This window comes from Xiphias gladius, chromosome 4, assembly GCF_016859285.1.
Source record: "Xiphias gladius isolate SHS-SW01 ecotype Sanya breed wild chromosome 4, ASM1685928v1, whole genome shotgun sequence".
NCBI classification, from domain to species: domain Eukaryota; kingdom Metazoa; phylum Chordata; class Actinopteri; order Istiophoriformes; family Xiphiidae; genus Xiphias; species Xiphias gladius.
The window spans coordinates 11,603,552-11,624,491 of NC_053403.1; the positions used below are offsets into that span (position 1 = coordinate 11,603,552).

Consider the following 20,940-nt stretch of genomic DNA (forward strand, 5'->3'; position numbering starts at 1 on the left):
TCTGCTAAATTTGTATAATAAAAAATGATTTTCAGTATTTTGTTCACCTCATTTAATTTGCATATATGAAGTTTAATGCAATCTAATACAACCCATAACTGTTTAAAGGTGCTATATGTAAGTTTTTGCTATCGCTACATAGTCGACATCAGCATTAACAGCTGTTTACTTGCCAAAAGCTTCAGCCATCATAGCGATTGCTAGACAAGAGGTTAGAATACGCCCTCTGGGCAGCACTACTTCTTCATCTTCTCATGTTGGACTGAGGGCAAACTAGATGCAGTGACTCACTTCTGCAAAGTGATATTACGAGACAGGACAGGCCTGGGCTAGCTGGTTAGCATGCTACCTTCAGTAGAGGACAAGAAGTGATAGAAATAGAAGTGATAGAAATAGAACAACACCAATGTTAACAAGAGTCAACATTGGCGTTGCTTTCCACCACTGGAGACAGCTCTTGGCAAGTAAAAGAATGAAGTTTGATGCTGAACTCGCAATGTTTCTTCTAGACTGGTAAGTAATGCTAACGTTGGCGAAGTAGAGATAGCAAAAATCGCATATAGCACCTTTAAGGTGTAGTTTTTTAAATGCTGTAGAAATTATCACAGAAAATTAACTGGCTTGTTTTTTAATAGCTTTGTGTAGAACTTTGATTAATTCATTTATTTTGAAATTCACCTTGTAAATACATTTTGACTTGACTCGTTCTTCTTGCTCCATCTTAGGACAGACATGGGGAAATAAAATTGCTACCATGTAAGTGTCTTTAGCCCTCACGGGAATTCTGGGATTGATAATGCCCGGAAAGAGAAGATAAGACTGATACATGCTGCGAATATACACACAGGCGAACTCAGGTGCACATGTGCTCTGACACCTGTTTCAAAGAACAGTACCAGTGAGGTGCCAACACATAGGGATCACTTTATTACGAGTCATCTATTTCCAATGTCCTGAGGCAAACTGCGGGGCAGCTACAGTCCGTGTGTGTGTGTGTGTGTATGAATGCATGTGTTTGTTGAATAACAGCTGTCATGGTCGGGTTACCTAGCAGACCTCCTGGAAGAGCAATGGAATAAAAGGGAGGAGGAGATATGAAGAGAGAGATCAGACAGAGAGGCGATAGAGATAAAAATGACAGAGATGGTATGAGCGAGAGAGGCGGAGAGGCGACAGGGGATTAGCAGCAGAGCGAGAAAGACAATCTTTCGTGCTTTCACTCCTTTGCACTTTTTCTTGTCCTCCACACACTATAGGCACTTTGCTGGACACATAGCGATGAACAGAATCCATCCTGGCCTGTGTGCCCTCCACACTGCACAACACATGTCTATAAACACACACATACACGCACTCATAAACAGGGACAATCCTCTTGACTTATGTAACTGCCTTTGTTGCACTATGCACTCAGTCTAGACCCCTCCCCCCGAAGGCCTGCATATAGTGTATGATGTGATTATGTTTGCGTGTGTGTGTGTGTGTGTGTCTTCTCCATCCGCTCTCTTCTTTCTGAAATTCTCTGTTATAATCCCTGGCACTACAGAAATAAGGTAACGCACAGCCATGTACCGTGGTATTTATGTGTGTGTCATTGGCGCTCTTTTTTTCTGGTGCACAGATGGACATGTGAGTCATCAAAGTGCTGTTGTTTAATTAAGTGCACGGTGTGTTCGTCTGTGTGAATGTGTGTTCTTTATATTAATCCCTTCATTCAGACAGAATAACTTCCTCTCTGGAGCCCCAAATTATTTAATCCAATCTAATGCATCACCTACATTAATCCACGGTCACTCTGTTTCTCTGCTATCTAGCCAGTCTGCTCCCCTGCCATACTGCTGTGTGTGTGTGTGTGTGTGTGTGTGTGTGTGTGTGTGTGTGTGTGTGTGTGTGTGTGTGTGTGTGTGTGTGTGTGTGTGTGTGTGTGTGTGTGTGTGTGTTAATCAACTGAAATAATTTCCATCATTACAACACAATAGTCTGATATTTTATAGTTTAATGACTTGTATTTGCAATATCAAGGCAACATCTAAGATGTACTATGTTTAATACTAATTCAACTAATGAAATAATACTTTTTGATCCCTGTGGCAGTCTGAAAAGGATTTTCATGCTTTAAAAGTGTTAGAATTTCCCTCATGCACTCTCATATTCATCCATCCATTTTTAAGCCACTTGTCCTGGTCAGGGTCAGGATTTTAATTCCATTTACTAGAGGTATTTTGATCAGCTATTGTGGCCTAAAACAGGAAAAATGTCTTTTTGTTCAACAGATTGAGGGGAAATATTAGAATGCCAAATCAATCTGGTGATTTGTAATGATTTTGGTGAACGTTTGACCTTTGGTCTAACGCAGTGGTCATCCATATTTGTCTTTCTGAAACCTGTAAATGCACAGATTTAGCAGAATAACACCACAGAGCTGTTAAGGATTCAGCTGCTTGGTCACACTTCAGCAAGGCAGACGGTTACCAACCCAGGCAACCTTGAGCCTTTGTACTCAAGTTGAAGGACATCTTCCCTACTGATTAAGCCACCCCGCTGCCCTCAGTGTTGCGTGTGTGTGTCTCAAATCATTGTGAAGGTAAAATGCAGATGCATCACAAATTGCAGCGTAGCAACGCTTCTATTTCCCTGTGTGTACATGTGCATGTGCATGCTAGTTCACTGGCAGCCTCCAGCTCAGTGCTGGGGATACTTGGCCCTCTGTCTGGCATTAATCAAAGAGCAAAGGACAGCTCTCCGATTAATATTTTATATGCTGCATGACATTCTTGGCAAGATGCCCTTCTCCACTGTGCTGTTGGCAAAGTGACAACTATACAATGTACCAACGATGTGTCTAATTAGTCCTAAAGCAGACACAACAAAATTCATGCCAACAGGCAGCGCTGTATAGATAACCCAATCCATCAGTCTCAATATACCTATAGATGCCAGCGTTATAGGTCTTTAAAGCCATCGGAGTGATATTTCTTTATTTTCTTGTATAAAGTATGTATACAGAAATCAGAAATCCAGTAAGCTTTTTTCTGACTCTTGCGTCGGTTTTCCTCCACTAGGTGAGTCCGTCTGTCATTTGACCTCTCTAACTATACAAACACTTCATCTGACTTCGTGTGTGTTTGTGTCTGAGTAACATGCAGTATAAGGCACTAAATCTGACTACATCTGCCTGGACCCGATCTACAAAGACACACTCTATCCCGTTCTCTCCCTCTCATGCCATTTCTGAGCAATGATTTTTTTGTTTAGCAGTCGATCTCTTACACACACACACACCTACCAGGTTTTCTGAGGTGTGAGTATGCAGTCAGTCAAGTGTTACTAGGCTGGAAACATATTTACTCTTGCTGCTATGGCATCTCACAGGCACCTGTCCTTGAAAGCCGGGCCTGGCTCTGCACTGGTTGGCACATTGACACATATTGAGGCCAGCAATCGCTAATCTCCTGTGGTCCTACTGTTTGAAAAGATTTGTTTGATATCAGTGCCAGAGGGTGCATATGTGTGTGTGCGCCCTTGTGTCGGGAGAGGGGGAGGGAGGAGGGAACAAGACAACACACACACACACACACACACACACACACACACACACACACACACACACACACACACACACACACACACACACACACACACACACACACACACACACAGTACACTTTGATTGCTTTGGGATAGTGTAGGGAATATGGCAAGGATAGCTCCAGGAACAGGCTTAATGGCTGTATTGGTTTGTACAAAGTTTTCAGTTTTGTAAATGATGCTCCACTTTCCCACTATCTAACCAACTACACCTGCCAATGTACAGTACAGTACAGTACAGTACCTGGCACTGTTCTAATTAGCTTAATAGGAGAAAGCTCCTCAGTCAGGATGCATTTCATGGCCTTTGGAGCTTGTATTAAAACAAAGACACATGATCTCAGTGTGAATGTGTTAAAGGTTAATTTGGCTTTAAGTCACATTCTAATAGAACATTTTCCTACCTACCACTTTGAGAGGGTAATACATAAAGCCATCTAAATGCATATGCCGGCTCCCATTCGCCACATCCATTATTCATCAGACAGGAGGAAACACAGTCACAGACTTCTGGTCCTACAGTTGCTGGTGTCTTCCTCCCCATCTCTCTTTCCTTCTTTTTCTCCATCTTCTCTCTCTGTATATAGCAAAACCATGTTTCTGTGTAAATTATTCTCCCCGTTGTCCATTTAAATGTCCACTTGGGCTTTGTCTTTGAAACTGTTTTACTTTTCTCTCCCTTTTTTTTTTTTCTAGCCCTCAGCCTTTTTGTATCTTTTCTCTCAGTCCTTAATTTCTCAGATGTGAAGGGCAGACACTGATAGTAACCGGGTGGAGGATGAAAGCCTTGCGTGTCAGAGAAAATGATTATGTTTATATCTTATATATATACAACACAAGCATTTAATCTGGATCTGTCCTTTTAATGCGTCCTCACCCTCCCCATCCTCCATATCCAATAACGAGCATGTATCACTGGAGAACATTATGTTTACGTGGTAAAATTGATCAGCTGTCAAGGAGAATTTTGTACCTACTCCTCTCTCTGGCCCTGCTGGCATTAGACACCCTGTTGTTTGGACTGTCTGATAGTTTGTTTATGGATTGAACACTTGTTTGCATAGTTCAGTATATGCAATCCAGTGACAACAGTGGGCTGAATGTGTGAAGTGATAAAGAGCAATGAGCTCCGTGTGCAAAGGATTTACAAGTATCCCTTTGGAAACCTGCCTGTGACGTGGCTCATGTTTCATTTATATCATAGATTTCGCTTGTTACATAATAAATTAGAGCTACATACACAAATGAAAAGCCATGCCAATCTAGACCTAAACTTAGAAGCTTTTTATATTAATATAAATGAATGTCTTCCCCATTGAGTCTTGAGATTGACACAGTTGTGAATTATTTTATTAATGAGGTACATGATGTTTTGTTGCCAGTAAGGAGATATTTGCAGTATAGTGAGTGCAATTGTCAGTATTAGATGAGTTTCTTAGGAAATATAACCAGAAGATTTCCTGATTGCGTGTGGATTTTATCCGGTTATCATAAAACACACCAGAGAGGCGTTGCCAAATGAATGCTAATGTTGCTCTGTATATACTGGATGGGTAATAAGCCAGTCTTTGCGAACACATTAGCTTAATCAATTTAAGAGGGGATAATCTGTCAGTGTTTCAAGCTTCCTGCTTCCTGCCCCTCCCAAGTCGCTAGAAAATCAGTTGATGCAGGTTAACATTAAACAGCTGAACAAAGGGGGTTCCTGGTTGCCAGTAATACAGTAGTTACAGAGCCCTCTTTAGCATCCGAGTTGAATCTCAGCATCGATGAACATCTACATTTCAACATAATGTTTGGTCTATATGTTTAGACTGATCATTTAGTCTTGACTCACTCTTTCTTTGACTTCTCAATTCGTAGTCATGACTAATGACTGATGATGAAAATCGGAAAGCAGAGAAAGACAGACAACAGGGGAAGTAGTTCAGATGGGATTTAATCTGAGGCCAGCAGGTGAACACGTGGCTCCAGAGGCGACAGACTGAACCGACTGATTCTCCTTTGCTATGTGATAGATGATGTCTGTTATTGTTTCCAGCACATTACCAATACCTTTGGTTGTATTGCCAACTTTTGAAGGTCTTCCCCCTCTGAATGTTACTCACAGACACAGACGCATACTCATGGCTGTAAGAGTCACCTGCCGTTGCGAATTAATCTTGAAACTAGAGCAAAGTTGGAAATCACCGACGGCAGATTTGATGTAGTGGAGTTCCAACAAGTCCTCCAAACCCAAATGACCAGATATGTTATCGGTCCTCTGATTCAACCCATAGGCGCGTTTTCTGAATTAACCCCCCTACAGGTAGCGAGAGGTAAAGTGATTAAACTGTTAAACTGTTAAAGATAAAGGTTTGGTTAGGTTTAGGCACAGAAACAACTCAGTTAAGTTTAGGGAAAGATCATGGGCTGGGTTTTAATAAGTACTTTGTTAAGGTTAGAGGATCTTTGTCATCATGTTTACAATAATAACCACGTGGTTATGGTTATGGAATAATCACGGTTAAACATTGACCATCGGCTTCAAACAGGAAACAAACAGTGGTCTCGTGTGTTAAAGTCCAACATTTGTTGACCCATCCATCAATAATCCCATCATAATTAATTTTTTTTGATAATAAAAGAGAAAAAAAATCATAAATACTACGACCAAGTGACCACAGGCTTTGTCACTTGAACGTTAACTCGTCCTTTTGGGACATTTGCTGAAAAGACCGATACTGTCTCACATGACCGTTAGATGTCACTTAACAGTAAAATGTAACCATGGGTCATGATAAGATCCTTGCACCGGTGACCTACGGGGCAGTCTCCAGAGTTCTATAATTGGCCAAGTGGGGTTCAGAGTGCTAGTGTGTTAGCAGCAGACAGAGCCAGTGTCTTTGCACTTGTCCACAGGCGAGGACTCATGTTTAATACATAATCATCCTGTACCTTGCTGATTAGGTGCACTGTGTGAGATATTCACGTAGCAATACACACAAAACCAGTGTGAACTGTACTCACTCAAATCCAGAAAGATAATTTACATCAATTTGGCATTAAATTGTCCACTAGACTGGTTTTCTGTAAGAAACATGTGTCCATTGCTACCTCTAAATGGATAAAATCTCAATCCTTGTTTTCAGAATCAGTTCAGGAGAAGCTAACATAACATTAACGTCACGTTTCAAGCAGAAACTGCAGCTCCTTGTCACCTGTAGGGACATTCTCATGCCTCACTGTTGTGTTTAGCACCATCACCTGTAACATAATCCTTTAACTGGCTTTGCTTTGCTATCACAACTGCAGAATTTATGATTTCTGTTAAGCCGCCGTCTGTCACGCAAACAGTTTGACAGTTGCAGTAGATGTCTTTCCTATCCAAGGTTTTCAGGGTATAGAAATGCACAGGTTTTCCATACACAAACTGAATATATCTCTTTTCCATTCATATAGTATCGCTCCCTCTGTCGTGAGCTCTTTCACTTCCCTCAGTATCTTCTGTCACAGTCTTTCTTCCTTCTGTCTCTTTCGATTTCACCTCTTCCTCTCATTTTTTTCACCATCTCTCATTTTTGCTTCTACGCTATGCGTGCTTTTGCAGAAAGGTTTGGCCACAAGCTGTTCTGCTGACTCTACGTTTGTTCCCGCATAGTTTAGCCCTTTACCCTCCCTGCTTCCCTTCTATCTCATCCTCACTCCTTCTCTGCTCCCACCCTTCCGTTTCTCATCCGTGCCTTCATTCCCTACAGCCAGTGAATTTCCAAACCTCTTTCTCCGCTTTCATTCCGTCCTCTCTCCTCTCTTTTCAGATATTTGCCTCGGAGTGGCCGTACAGTAGCTTAGTGTGAAGTTGTCCTGCTAAAATTATACGATGTCCTGGGTTATTAACACCCTACTACTGTGCAGTGCTGGCCATGCTCCAGGAACCAACAATCCACATTATCCCTGCAGCATGGGGAGGTTACAATTTTTACAGTGCATCACCACTGTGCCTGCCTCGCCTGTGCTGGCTCTGACCCAGACTAATTCATAGACCATATTTCTTAATAGAGTTGGGATTCTAGCACAACTGGCTACAAAGCCCTTTGTATCTCAGCATTGTGCTTTACTATAATCTTCCCAGGTCGGCGAGGGAGACTGCACGCTCTCAAGAGGATGGTGGCTAGTTTGGTTCTGTGTACCATTTTTACTAGTCCAAGAAATTTGTATCTTGCACTGTACAGTGTCGTTATAAAATGATGCATCTCACACTTTATGGAGACACGGAAACCGCCAGAGGAGTCATCATTTCGCAGCATCTTCCGGGCCCTAATCAGCCTTCCACCTGCAAACTCTGCGAACGCGCCTCATTTTTTACATGAATGTGGATGAGCACAACGTTGAACTGTGCACCTCAGCAAATGGCCATTGTCAAGAATGTCATCTAGATTAATCTCAGGGTGTATGTGATGTATGTAATAGATGTATGTGTGTGTCCGTGCGTGTATCGTACGGCTTTCCAAGGTGAGTGTGTGGAAGCTGAGGCAGCGACAAATACTCAGCAGTCCCATCACAGTTTAATTGTTTGCCTGCATAATAAATCAAATGTGTCAAGGGAGATTATTTATACAAGGGCTGTGTTAAACAAACTAATCACCAGTTTGCTCAACTCTAGGTTTTCTTCATTGTGCGTACTATAGCGATGTGTTGGTGCCTGTGGGTTGCGCTCCTGTGTTATTTGCTTGCGTTTCAGTATGATTGCAGGACGGTACTCGTGTCCTTTTTTTTTTTTTCATGTGTGACTCTGATATTCATGAGGGAGCATGAATCTCATTGCTTCCTCATGCTCCGTCTGTCATTGATGTATCTGGTGCTACCTGAAAGCTCTTGCAGAAGGAGGGGAAAGGAAAACAAATGAACACAAACAAGTCATAGGGCCCCTTTAGAGCTTCAGTGTGTACATTTCTAAAGCACAGAGGGTGAAGACCCGTGTCCAGAGAGCTGTTCTACCTTGCGGCGTGCACCAGCACCTTGGTGGGATGCTGGTCATTGTTCCTGCTGTTGCTAAGCGACAGCTGGGAAAACCTGTTTAAAGCACATTTTTGTTCAAGTTGAGATGTTTTCAAATTTCACTGACCGGTGTGCTGCTTCAGCGTAAAAAAAAAAAAAAAGCCCTGCCCTCTTTGTCCAGAGCATGCTTTTTTCCCCCCCACATACAGGAAGAAAACCATGTCAGCATTGTATAGACAGTACACACAGGATATGTTTTCATCCCTGCACTGCTGTAAAGCCAGAAAAAAAATATGACGTATAAGAAACATGTTCAAATGTAGGTTTTGTGGCAACAACCTGTAAGGCTATACGGAGGCTGGACTGTGTCAGAGGAAGAATTGATTAATTGATGCAGTAAAAAGCATTTAGGGCATTATTTTCGCATTACACTGAAGCACTTCAGAAAGCTATTATTAAAAATTTAATAATAATAAAACATCATCAAATGTGCCAAGTCAGAGTGGCTGACAATATGCTGACTCAAGGAAGGTAGAGCAAAGTGCCTGGTAATAGCTGCGTGCCAGCCACGGTGCAGGGCTGGATCGTGGCCTGGGGCAATGGAGATGCGGCTCCCTCAGCAGCCTTTAAATGTGATGTAAACTGCCGCAGGCAGCCGGAGGGAGGGCAGGATATGGGTGATATGGGAGCATTCAGGCAGGTTGAGGTCAAGGTGGGTTGCAGGATTATGGATGATTTGTAGGATGTCATCTCCAAATGGGAGCTGAGTAATGTGTGTTGTGATGGGGGTCTTTGCAAGATCGTTGTTCCTTAGGATTATTACTCTGTTGTTTCCTTGATTTTTTTGTTGTCACGGCATTCTTATTTTTCCCCCGTCTTACTTCTATCCTCCTTATTTTTTCCTTTCTGTCTTTCATTTCTTTTACTACTATTTTTGCAATGCCTTTCTTCTGGTCCCTCCGTTCTTCCTGCCATATTCCTTTGCCTCATTCCTGTCTCGAGGTCCAGCGCAGAGCAGCCTGCGCTCCGTGGCCCCGCCCCACTCCTTGGCAGGGTGATGTATGAGTGGCTAGCTTTGACGTCATTTCAGGCCTAACGTCATAGCAATCCAGTGCTCCCAGGCTTGCTCTTCCTGGCGCTTTCTCTCAGTGCCTCTCCCTTATTCCTTCTTCTCTTTATCTTCCATTAATCACCTCTTTCTCTTTTACCTTCTCCTTCTCGTTGATATCTCCTCTGTTTCACTGTCTCCCCTACTGCACATCCTTTTCTTTATCTTGTCTATCATTTTTCATTGCTCTGGCTCACATTAAAACGTACCCTTGCCTCTCTTCTGAGTCCACCCTCTGTCCTGTTCTCATCCGTCTGGAGCTTTCTATTTTTGTCTAAAGCTGCATCCTCTCCTTCAGGTTGTTATTTATTCCACTCACAGACATACAAATATACAGAGGCATGACATGTTTGAGGTAAACTGACAAGCAGCAAACCAACCCTTCTCTCATGTGAAATACAGGCTCTTCCCTATTCAATTACATTTATCAAGATCAACTCTATTCCTGGACAACATGGTTTCATAAAACCTGCAGCCTGTTTCCCAGTGTACCCAGCCAATTCTTTCTATGACAACTTTGCTTTTTCAGATGCCCAGTGACTCACCTTTATTTGTCAGAAAATTTGGCTTTTGCTTGGACTAAAATAAATATAAAAAGAAGCAGTAGAAAAGTGAATTATCAGTCAACTTTGACTTCCAGAATAACTCGGGAAAATTTCATCGGACTTGACAAGACATGAAGCTGACCCACTTTCTGCTTTCGCTCTCTGTCTTCCTCTCTTTTCCTGTCTTCTTGTCTCGCTCCTATTGCTGCCTGCAGTCAGTGTGTCCACTGTTAGTGTCAGTGTAGTGTGGTGATTCAGGAGATGCCAGGTACATAGTTGTTTTAGGGTTCATTTTATTTTACTGGCATTTGTAGTGCTAAGAAGACATTGACATTGAACATTTTTTCCCCTAAGGAAATACTGTGGGTAAAATCCATTCAGTTAATGACATATAAGCTAATGCACATTTAATTAGATGTAAGTATCATAAAACAAAATATGATCATGATCATTAGAGGCACACAGTGTCTTCTGCTGTCTTTCTGTATGTAATCCCGTGAATTTTTTTGTTAATGTCCTATTACCATGTCAAAAGCCAATGATGTGAAAACAACCAACAAAAATTGAAATTATGTTATTTCCCACTCTGGCGTGAAATCGAGGCCAAGACACACACAGCCAGAGGAAACATGCGTTTTACAGGAAAACACAATTTTTGACACACCAGTGGTAAACAGCTAACCAGTGCCAGAGGTTTACAAAAACGAATGCAAAAGCTCTCACGCACTGGGTAAAGACTGAATTAGCATCAGATATTGAGAGCAACAGAAGGGGCATTCAAATTAATAACACAGAAGCAATTATTCACTTACTGCAGATCAATTTCTCCACAGTGTATATAGACAAATAGCTAGCTTCGCTGATTACCTTCATGTGTGACTTTTAAGATGAAGTGGTCCCTTTTCTGGCAACACTTTATAATAGTTATCATTTTTAAACTTCTCATTTACAAAACATTTATGTACGTTTGAAGTCAAACCATTAGAAGTATTAACTAATGAATAACTGGTTATGTAAATAAAACATTTGCCAATGATTCTTTGCTATATTTTCTAATAATTACATTGTAAATAAATAAACTTGAGTAGTTAGGATAACTCAGTTATCAGTGTTAACTGATAAAACTTCCTACTTGCTGCTCCTAATTTGTGAGAAGCCTTTTGGTAAAAGTTGTCCACAAACAAATTAAACTTTTAAGAAGAATTTGTACTCCTGGATAGTTCACCTTAAGGGTGGCAAAAATAATTTCTTATACATAGAAGAAGGAAGATCAATAGTCAAGTTTCCATTCAAATGTAGTGCAAACGTTAGCTGAATTTCCGGACAATCAGCAAAAGAAAATGCGCCACTGAAACATGAAAAGTGTGCAAAGAGATGATGTAATTACTTTCATTTTTTTTTTACATTCTCTCTCTCTCTTTTTAAAAATAATTTCCAGCATTACCAGTGAGGTTATGTTAAGCGCAAATTGATAATGTGAGTAAAAATAGGTGGACAGACCACTCATAATAGCTGGTCTTTAAAGTATTTAAAAATGTTTTACCATGGTACACATGAACTTAACAGCCTCCTTATGTGAAGTATTAACTATTCCATCTGTACTAATGTATTTTAATTCAACGTATGTAAAAACAGGAATACAGAGCAGGCGTCTGCTACAGCTAAGTTCCTGGGTGGAATTCAGTCTTTACCCAAATCTTTGCACACTACTTTATGCACTGAAGCTTAGCTCTTCTTACATTGGTTTCAATGTTTTGTTTGTGGCCTGCTGCTTTTTTAATGGTAATTATCATGTTAACATTGACTTGAAACACATGAACAAATGCCAGTGTTTCCCTCTGTGAAGGTGCAAATTTATTTTGCCAGATTTTTTTTTAAAATGATCACGCCTGTGTCAGCGTGCATGTGCGCTTCATGATAATATGCTTGTGGTGTGGCTGCCTCTCTTCAGAGAGAAGGCAACATGAGCAGTTTAAAAAAGCACAACCTTAAATCCTTTCCTCTCGCTTTCTGAGGCCCCGGTAGATTTGGTTGCCAGGGCAACATTGGGAAAGAGTTTTCAATTAAGTCTACTGGATTGGATGGATTGCACTGTCACCGGGCCCAAACCATCCTAACACCACACAATGCTGCGTGTATGAAGGTTACATATAAAGAGGATGCTCAACAACTTTCTGTGCAGAGATGAGACTACGTACAGAGGTCGTGTACTCCCCTGAATGTACTCCCCATAGGCTAACACAGATTTTTTGGAAAAATGGGAGGATTTTGTGAGTTGATGACATATAGTGTCCATGAAGATCAGGCATAAGAAAAAGCCATTTTTGCCGTTATTGGCAGTAACTAGAAACAGATCTCTTCTGCATTTTTTGTTGTCACGTTTCCCTCCCTCTTTTCCTCAATTTAGTGAGCGATTTTTCACTTACAACATATCAATTCCTCCACAGTTTATATAGACGAATAGCCGGCTCCGCTGATTACCTTCATGTACAATCGGCGATTCAATTGACACCTAAAGGTGGTAGATGTTTCTTGTGTTTTGGCAAACAGCAGTGACACAGGCGCCACTTTCTCTCTAACATCAATTTTCCCATTCAGAGCTTGGAAACAATATCATAATCAAAGCTTTCAAATGTACCACACAGTGCATTATGATCTTCATAAAATGAGCCGATCCAAGCTTGCTCTCCCTTACTTGCACAATTCGACCTACTTGGACATTAGTATCCCTCCACAAGTCTGTGACAGTTTAGCCAGCAGCAGTATCCTGGAGGATGGCGGCAATACTAGGTCAAGTGGAGAGAGCATTGGAGTCTTCTGTCCTCATCCACTGGCTGTGACAGTGATTTTTTTTTTGCGCGCTGATGCGCTTTTTTGCCTCTCTTAAAGACAGAGTACTTTTTGTTTTTTACCGTCCTGCCTCGTATGAAACTCTAAACTTTGACAGTTCAGTGCAGCAGTGACCTTCTGTTACTCCACATAGCTCACTTTATTTTAGACGCCACTGCTGAGGCCTCCAATCATTATCACTACTTCTTCATTGAACTTCCTCTGCGAGGATATAATTGGATGGACGTATTTGTGGCCATTGCAAATTTCACTACTGCGGTAGTGGAAATGTGTTGCATGTGTGCACAGTCCAACGTTGTCAACCTAATGCTGTGATTTACTATGAGAATCTGGTGTCCTGTGTGGAAATATGAGCCTCTAGCTTTTCCTTTCTGTCTTTACGCCTCTCTCAGGTACTAAGTGATATTGAGTTTATTTTAGCTTTCTAGGAATTTTCCAAGAAAGTGTCTTCGTTCTCAAATCCAATAATAATTTCTGTCTATCTAAGTGGTCACCTTGGGTTTATGCATTCAGGCATCATTGACCTGTCTGCTTTGGTTACTGTGGTAACACTCAAGGCATACGTACACTAACTGTCGGCGTGATTTCGCAGTATGAAAGCAAAACAGGCTATATGAGGACTGTGAATCCTTTCAGTTTTCACACCGTAGAAATTTTCTGGCTTACGTTCACCACTCCTCAATCACACCTAACAACATCGGATATGGAGGATGTTGATATACGTACACTTGAAGCTAAATGATCATCTATTGGTGTCCGGGATGCAGCTGTATTTGGAATTAACCATACATAAATTGGCCGTAAAATAAAAGCCCAAGGATTGAATATGAGATTTAAAAGTGAGAGGCCGACTGAAACCTTATTATGCTGCAAAGTTGAACATTTGGTACAGGGTTGCTTTCCTTTCCATATAGATTTTGAGACCAGTGAGGGAACTTTGTCTCAATATCGTAAAAGGTGAAGGCAGAGAGGGCTGCCAATTTTCTGGCCAGCTTTGCTTCCTATGGATTCCATGCAGTGTTTAAGAGAAGGTGCCACCTCATCACTTCCAGGAGGTCTAAGGTGGAGTGAGACAGATCTTAAGCTCTTGACGGTTGACTGGTGAACATGAGAAGTTTCGAAATTTTGAGGCTAAGCTATCCACACTACTGTGGCAACTGACTCAAATGTCATATAGGGGAAGATACTGATCATCACTGACTTTGGTGGTGCGCTCCTGGTGTCATAGTGTCGGTCTTCTTAATCCCCCTGGCGGCTTACTGGCTGAAATCCAGCGGAGCTGGTGGATTCTTTCTGGTCAGGATATCAGTGGCTCAGAACTGTAGTCCTTTAATTGCCTGTCCAGGAGGGGGAAGGCAAAGCTTAATCCACTTGAGGAGTTGAGGGGCAGCTTTGCAGGCGGCATAGAGACTACTGTACCATGCTGATATCTGATTGGAGGGGAATCAGCATGTGCTCTGTGAAAGTTGGTGGTTTAAGACTGACCCCCAGCTCTTTCTGATAAAGATGGTTGGATTTAGGACGATGAGTCCGACAGATGTTTACATTTCGTCCAATTTTTGCTTTAAAATATCATTTAACAATTCCAGAGTGTTTTACAGCAGATTAGATATTCATAATTGTGAATTTTTGATTGTTGAATTTGCTGTGTCTGTGGCCGTCTGAAGGAATTGAAGGCCAATATTCAAGGTCCTCTGTTTTAAATTCCACTAACTCTGGAAATATCTGGCTTTTTAGCTCCTAAAAATGCCACTATGTTCACCAGCTAGTGTCTGTCTGATGTTTGGGACTGGGCAGATAGTGTACAGTTTTTTGTTTTGTTTTGTTTTTTTAATTAAATGAAAATAGCTGAAAATGATGCTGATGAGACTGGTTAGAGTAAACCAAAACAGTCAAGTTGCGGGAAAACCTACAAACCAAAGAGTTGGGTGATAAAATTCTCACTCCAAGTGACCTAGTCATTTACACTGTCATTTGATCCATTGGTTATATAAAAATATTGGTTATATCAGCTTTAAGCTCAGCCCTGTCTATGCTGTCTCACACACACACACACACACACACACACACACACACACACACACACACACACACACACACACACACACACACACACACACACAAACATACATATATATATATATGTGTGTGTAGATATTTTAGATATATTTGACAACATCTTGTTGTCAAATATATCTATAAATGAAATACAAGCCATGAAATTCGATTGGACCAAATGAGTAAACTGTAAAGAAAAAAAGATAAAAACACATTAATAGTGTGTGTTTACTTATAAACGTCAGTGTGTATTCAGTCCAATGGTGAAATGAATGTACAGAGTGAGACGCCCATTTGGCTGTGAAGATACAAGGTGTGTGGTGCAGGCTCTGTTGATGCGGGGATTTATTCATTAGGATGGTCACAAGACACCTCAGGAATGATTATATGCATTACAGCTTAATAAATTACACTGGCGCCTGTCTGGGGGCTGAAGGCACAGTTTGCAGTGGGGGAGAGGAGGACTTGATTGTTGGTGTTTGAATTAGATTATTAGGTTAGCTCTGCTTGTTCTGTCGTTGCTGTTGCTACCATTGCCAATATCAACATGTGATGGGGTTTCTTCTGCTTAATGGTTTATTAAAGGAGCCTCGCTCTCCCTCCGTCTTTCTCCCTCACTCTCCCTATATTTCTGTGTGTATGCGAGTGCATGAAAGATACTCTTACATCGCCTGATAAATCTGTGCTCATAAGTAGCTGCATGTCTCAAACTCTGTTTTAGTGGGATAGCTCCGCAGGCAATTTTCAGTGCCTGGTCACATGGAGAAACACGCCGCCCCCCACCCTTACGTACACACACACACACACACACACACACACAGACTAATGATGAGCAATAGTGTCATCCCTACGGAGTTATACCTCTGTATGCCCCCTGTATGAAAAACCCCGCTCCTATCTCCCACCTTAGTCCTGAGAGTCATGGGAAGAATGAATGGATATAATCAGTAAGTTCACCCATTCATTCTCCCCAGGTAGAAAAGCTCATTATTCTCTGTCAGTCCTTTCCTTCTTTCGCTCTTTTTTTTTCCAGTCGCCATCCTTCTGCCCCTCTCTGCCTGTTTTCTCTCTCTTTTATCAGGGTTATCGATCTCTATTTAACTGTATCCTCTCTCTGGCTCTCTCTTAAAGCACTCTCCTTTTGTCTAACATGCTACTATTTCTGTATAACAGCAATCATCTACATGGTGTGGTATTTCCAAGTCATTATGAATGCTTGAATTGCATACAGTGTTTGATCATTTGCCCCTTTGTGCCTTCATTCTAAGAACTTATTCTCAAAATACTTCCCGGTAAAGCCAAGCTATAGGGCACATAGTAGGTTGTTTCATAATTGCAATGTGTTTAAGTAACGAATTTGATTCATAGGCATGCGGGGGTCTGAAAGGGTATAGTCCTGCAATGTGAAGATCTTTCCTTGTTGTAGGTGATGAATATGTTCCATCTCTGCTGGTAGAGCATAAAAATGTCACTGTGGATATTCCATTTTCCTTCCCAGCAGGGAACCAGGTAACAGATGTCATGACCTTTTAATCAGGTGTAGCGAGGAGAAAATGACCTTCAAATGCTGAGGCACTTGTTCCTGGCGCCATATCTGCCTACAGAACCAGAAACACACACTGCTGGTCTGGTGATAAATTCCTTGGGTGATAATGTACATTCCTTGACAGAGAACCTTTTAAGGTTTGGTCGCCCAGGTGTGGAGTGTTACTGTCAGCACGAGAGTGGAGCTGCCGTCATCCAGCTACAGTTTCTCATCAACGAGGTAAGTTAAAAAATACTCACACTGCTCAATTACCTCTGATGTGTCTGTATTCATCAGCAAGGCTAGTGCTGTCTTACAAAGACAGGTAACTCCATGGGTAATAGTGTTATTGAATGAAAAAGATATTATTATCCTGCCCCGGCATTCCATTTTAGTCTGTAAAAAAGACCTAGGGGCTGATCCACGAACGTTCATCCCTGCTAATCGCATTTCACCCCTACAATGTGCAAAAAATGGTTCCTACTATGTGCCATTGGGAGTACGGGTGGATGAATGATTTTACTGGTTGTGTGAAGTGGCTCACCTGCCTTATATGCTCATCTCCCTCCACTCTTTCCATGTTTTCACACTGTGAGCTGTCCTCTTCCTTGTACGCTACCAAGAGTAGAATCAGTCATTTGACTAGTTTACCCTGGAAATCAGTAAGGCTGGGTAATGATTCTCGATACTTTTTTTAGTGCTGAGTAACTACTGTGTTCATCGCATTGCGTATTTAAAACTGTGTTGAAGTAGTATTGAAAGTTGGCACCGAAAGCCGTGTGTTTGGTAATTTTAGACAGTATGTCTAAAAGAGATTAAATGTTGCTGCACTGGATTTGGCATATTTAATAATATTTAATTAAATGAAATAAAAAATTTTGTATAATAAAGAAATATCAGTATCCCTCAAACTGAGAAACTGAAAAAAGGAGAAACTTTATTATTATATATTTTTGGGCATCTCCCTTGCTCTCACTTTATTACTGACATTCGGATACTCAGAGGTCCATACTCCAGGTAAAATCATATGAATTAACTTTATGCATTCATATTCATTCATTCATACAATGTGTGGGATTTCTTGGTCCTGTCACAGTAACAGAGCTTTTAATCCAGTGCACTTGTCAGTAAGACTTGCAAGAACTTTGTTGAATTTGTTACATACCGGCAGCCGTACTGAAAGTGTCACTTGATTCTGAGCAGAGATTTTTAAACAACCTTGCAACATTGCATGGGAACTGCGTTGCGTAACCGCTGTGATGTTCGTCTGCATCCATCCTTTTAGAATCACAGAAAATCACAGATATGAGTCAACCCACAATTCATCCAGCCCTTATTAAACAATTGCTCAGCTAAAATAGGCACTTCTGTCCGTCTGTCACATTAAGCCACAGGCCACAATAAAAATCTGAAAGCATTTTGTTGAGTGTCGATCGACAAGCTGGAAACATGTATTGGATACCGACAGCACTTTCTGATTCATATGGAAAAAAGGCAGGACTTTGATTGACTTAATATTTATGAGAAGTGCAGAATTTCATGCACAGTCGTGTCTGTGTTTCTGTGTGTGTCAATGTCTGTGTGACTGTGACTCAGCAGCTCCGATAAACCCTGAGGGAGATGGAAAGATTTTTAGTGCCTCCTACATGCACACATGCACTCATATACATCTTATGAATCATCATCGTTACCTGGGAAAAAGCTTAAAATTGTCTCGAGTTTCCAGGGAGGGAAGTCTGACTCACGCGTGTCATGCTGAGAGACAAAATGTTTATGAACGTCTCTGTAGTTATTACCCACATGCATTTCAGGGATGATACCTGTGTTTTGTTCGAGGCTTTTTTTAATCTCTGAATATAAGATGAAATGTCTCTTCTGTTGTGACAGGGGGCGCTGGTGAGTGCTCTGGCTGATGACAGCGTCCACCTGTGGAACCTGAGGCAGAAGAGACCAGCCATCCTTCACTCCCTCAAGTTCAACAGAGAGAGGTACGAGGTTCACACACATGACTGCAAATGATGTAAAAGTCGCAAAGTCGATGTGTCCCATCTTGCTGCCACTCTCTTCTCTCCTTTTCTCTCAGTTTGTCCTCTTCCTCTTCAGTTAGGCCCTCACACTCGCCTTGGTGCTACATGCACAGTGGCTTTCGGAGCCCGGGCAGTGTCACAGTTTGCTGCCTGTGAGAAATGTTAGATCCCGCTGACAGTCACACTGTATGCAAACAGACGGCATTTCATTTGTAAAATGTGTCCACGCGCCTGCGAAACTGTGCACAGGGCCAAGGAGGTGACGGAGAGGCGGATGCTCTCTCTCTCTCTCCATCTCTCTGTTTCTCTCTCTGTTGGCCTCTATCTAAACCCTCATTATTTGGGTCACTTACTCTGCCTTTGGGGCTTTCCCATCACTGGGGCACAGGTGTGAACCTACCCAAACACCTGAAGGTTTACAGCAGCAGGTTGTTACACACAAACATAGACAGAGCATAAACACAAACACACAAGCAGTTAATACACACAGCTGCGCACACTTTTACATGAAAATACATACACACACATACACTCCCGCTTTAGGATGGTGATTGAATAACTAGGCTGAAATCCAGAGGAGCCGAAGCACAAGTTTGTTTATTTTAGGAACCATTTTATAGATAATTTTACACATTTGAGTTTATTGAGTATGAAGCGTGTGTACTTTATATTATTACTAATCAAGTTTTAAGGCATATCATCACTTTTTAGACAAATTTCCTTCCTTTGGAGCAATCAGTGGGTTCTATTCACTTCAGTATGCTAAGGTAATCAACCTGCAGAGACTTCATTCAAGCTTGTGATGAATTTCTCATCAGACTGAACAGTTGAATTTTTGTTAGTTTCGTTATCATTATGTGCTAATACACATACACACAGGGACCATTTTCGAAAACCTTCTTGGTGGTAGCACTGTCATAATTGGCCAAGGATTACGTTCAATTATTCCTTCTAAAAAGCCAAAAAATAGGTTGGAACCATTTGAATATCTGTTTCTGTGCATTACGTCAGGACAAACCGATACAACGAGAGACATAAATACCTGGGTGCATATTTTCAAGATGTGCCCCTCGAGGTTCCAACAGACTGGCTGCGGTAGTGCTGCTTTTTTTTAGTTATCAATTATTAATTTTTAAAATGAAATTTTTTTTTACTAGTTGTTGACAGCCCTAGCCCCTATCAAGGATACACCCAACATCCAAGAACTTATATAAGGCATTGGAATTCAAAGTTATTTTACAAGCAAATATAAATCGTGGACACAATAAGGATTCCGTCTTATGTTTAAAAATTCAGCAGACAGTTCAAATTATAAATGTCAGACTGTCCTCGAATGCACCAACACTGAGAGTTCAAAACTGCTCCTGCTTGCAACCTTGGTATTACATGATGATAACATAACGTGGCAATAAGTAAATAAATAATCGAAAGATGCAAAATGTTAATTGGGACGTGGTTAAACGGAAAAAATAGCTGACCGAAAGGTATCACAGTAAATCAAGCTAATGCCAAACTATATGCTTTCAAAATGCCATGTTGGCATGATATGCTGTATGTATGTATGGAAGAATCAAAAAATGAATGAAATGCAGAATCACCTTACCTCAAGGAAGTTGGTGTCCACTGTCTCCTCCAATCACAAATACAGTGATTACCCATCAGAGCCAATCATATCACTGACTAGTGATCTGTCACTGTGAAAAGTGGTGAATGGGTTAAATGTCAGCGCCAATGATCTGAGACAACGCTGATGTGATGGACAGGTGGCCAGCAGCGGCTTTTAGGGCGGGTTATGTTCTCGTGGAGGCGCTTGACCGGCTCTGACATTTAGAAAGCACCGCCGTCCAACGCAACGACCCCGAGACACGGCATCAGAGAGGAGCAGAGTTACTGCATCTCAAGAGACATCAGCATGGGGAGAAGAAGCTGCAAAGCCACTTGAGACACTTGGAAGAGGAGGAGGAGCAGAAGAAAGTAAACCTAAAGCAGCAGAAGCAAGTGGAAGGAGCAGGAAATGAGGCTTGTGCGGAAGGATACGTAAAGAATGCAAGAAAGGGATCATAAGGGAAATGAATGAAATGAGAAAAATGGAGAGTAAAAAAGAAGGGTAAGAGGAAGGAGAAGGATGAGCAGGAGTAGGGTCACTCTTCATTCCCTGGTTAAAAATTCAAGAGGAAGAATTCTGCCTTTTGCTCCTCATCCATACATAATATGTACGGACTGGATGATTACAGGTGAAAACGCAAAAAACTCGAGCCCCAT

The 20,940-nt window shown here is 41.5% G+C and overlaps 1 protein-coding gene across 1 annotated transcript in view; it reads left to right on the plus strand.

The window, feature by feature from the left end:
- stxbp5a (syntaxin binding protein 5a (tomosyn)) overlaps window positions 1–20,940 on the plus strand; it is a 90,811-nt gene that overhangs the window by 19,946 nt on the left and 49,925 nt on the right. The window contains exons 4-5 of the mRNA XM_040126210.1: window positions 16,810–16,891; window positions 18,539–18,639. Of these exons, the coding sequence (XP_039982144.1) occupies window positions 16,810–16,891; window positions 18,539–18,639 (183 nt within the window). The remainder of the gene's footprint in view (window positions 1–16,809; window positions 16,892–18,538; window positions 18,640–20,940) is intronic.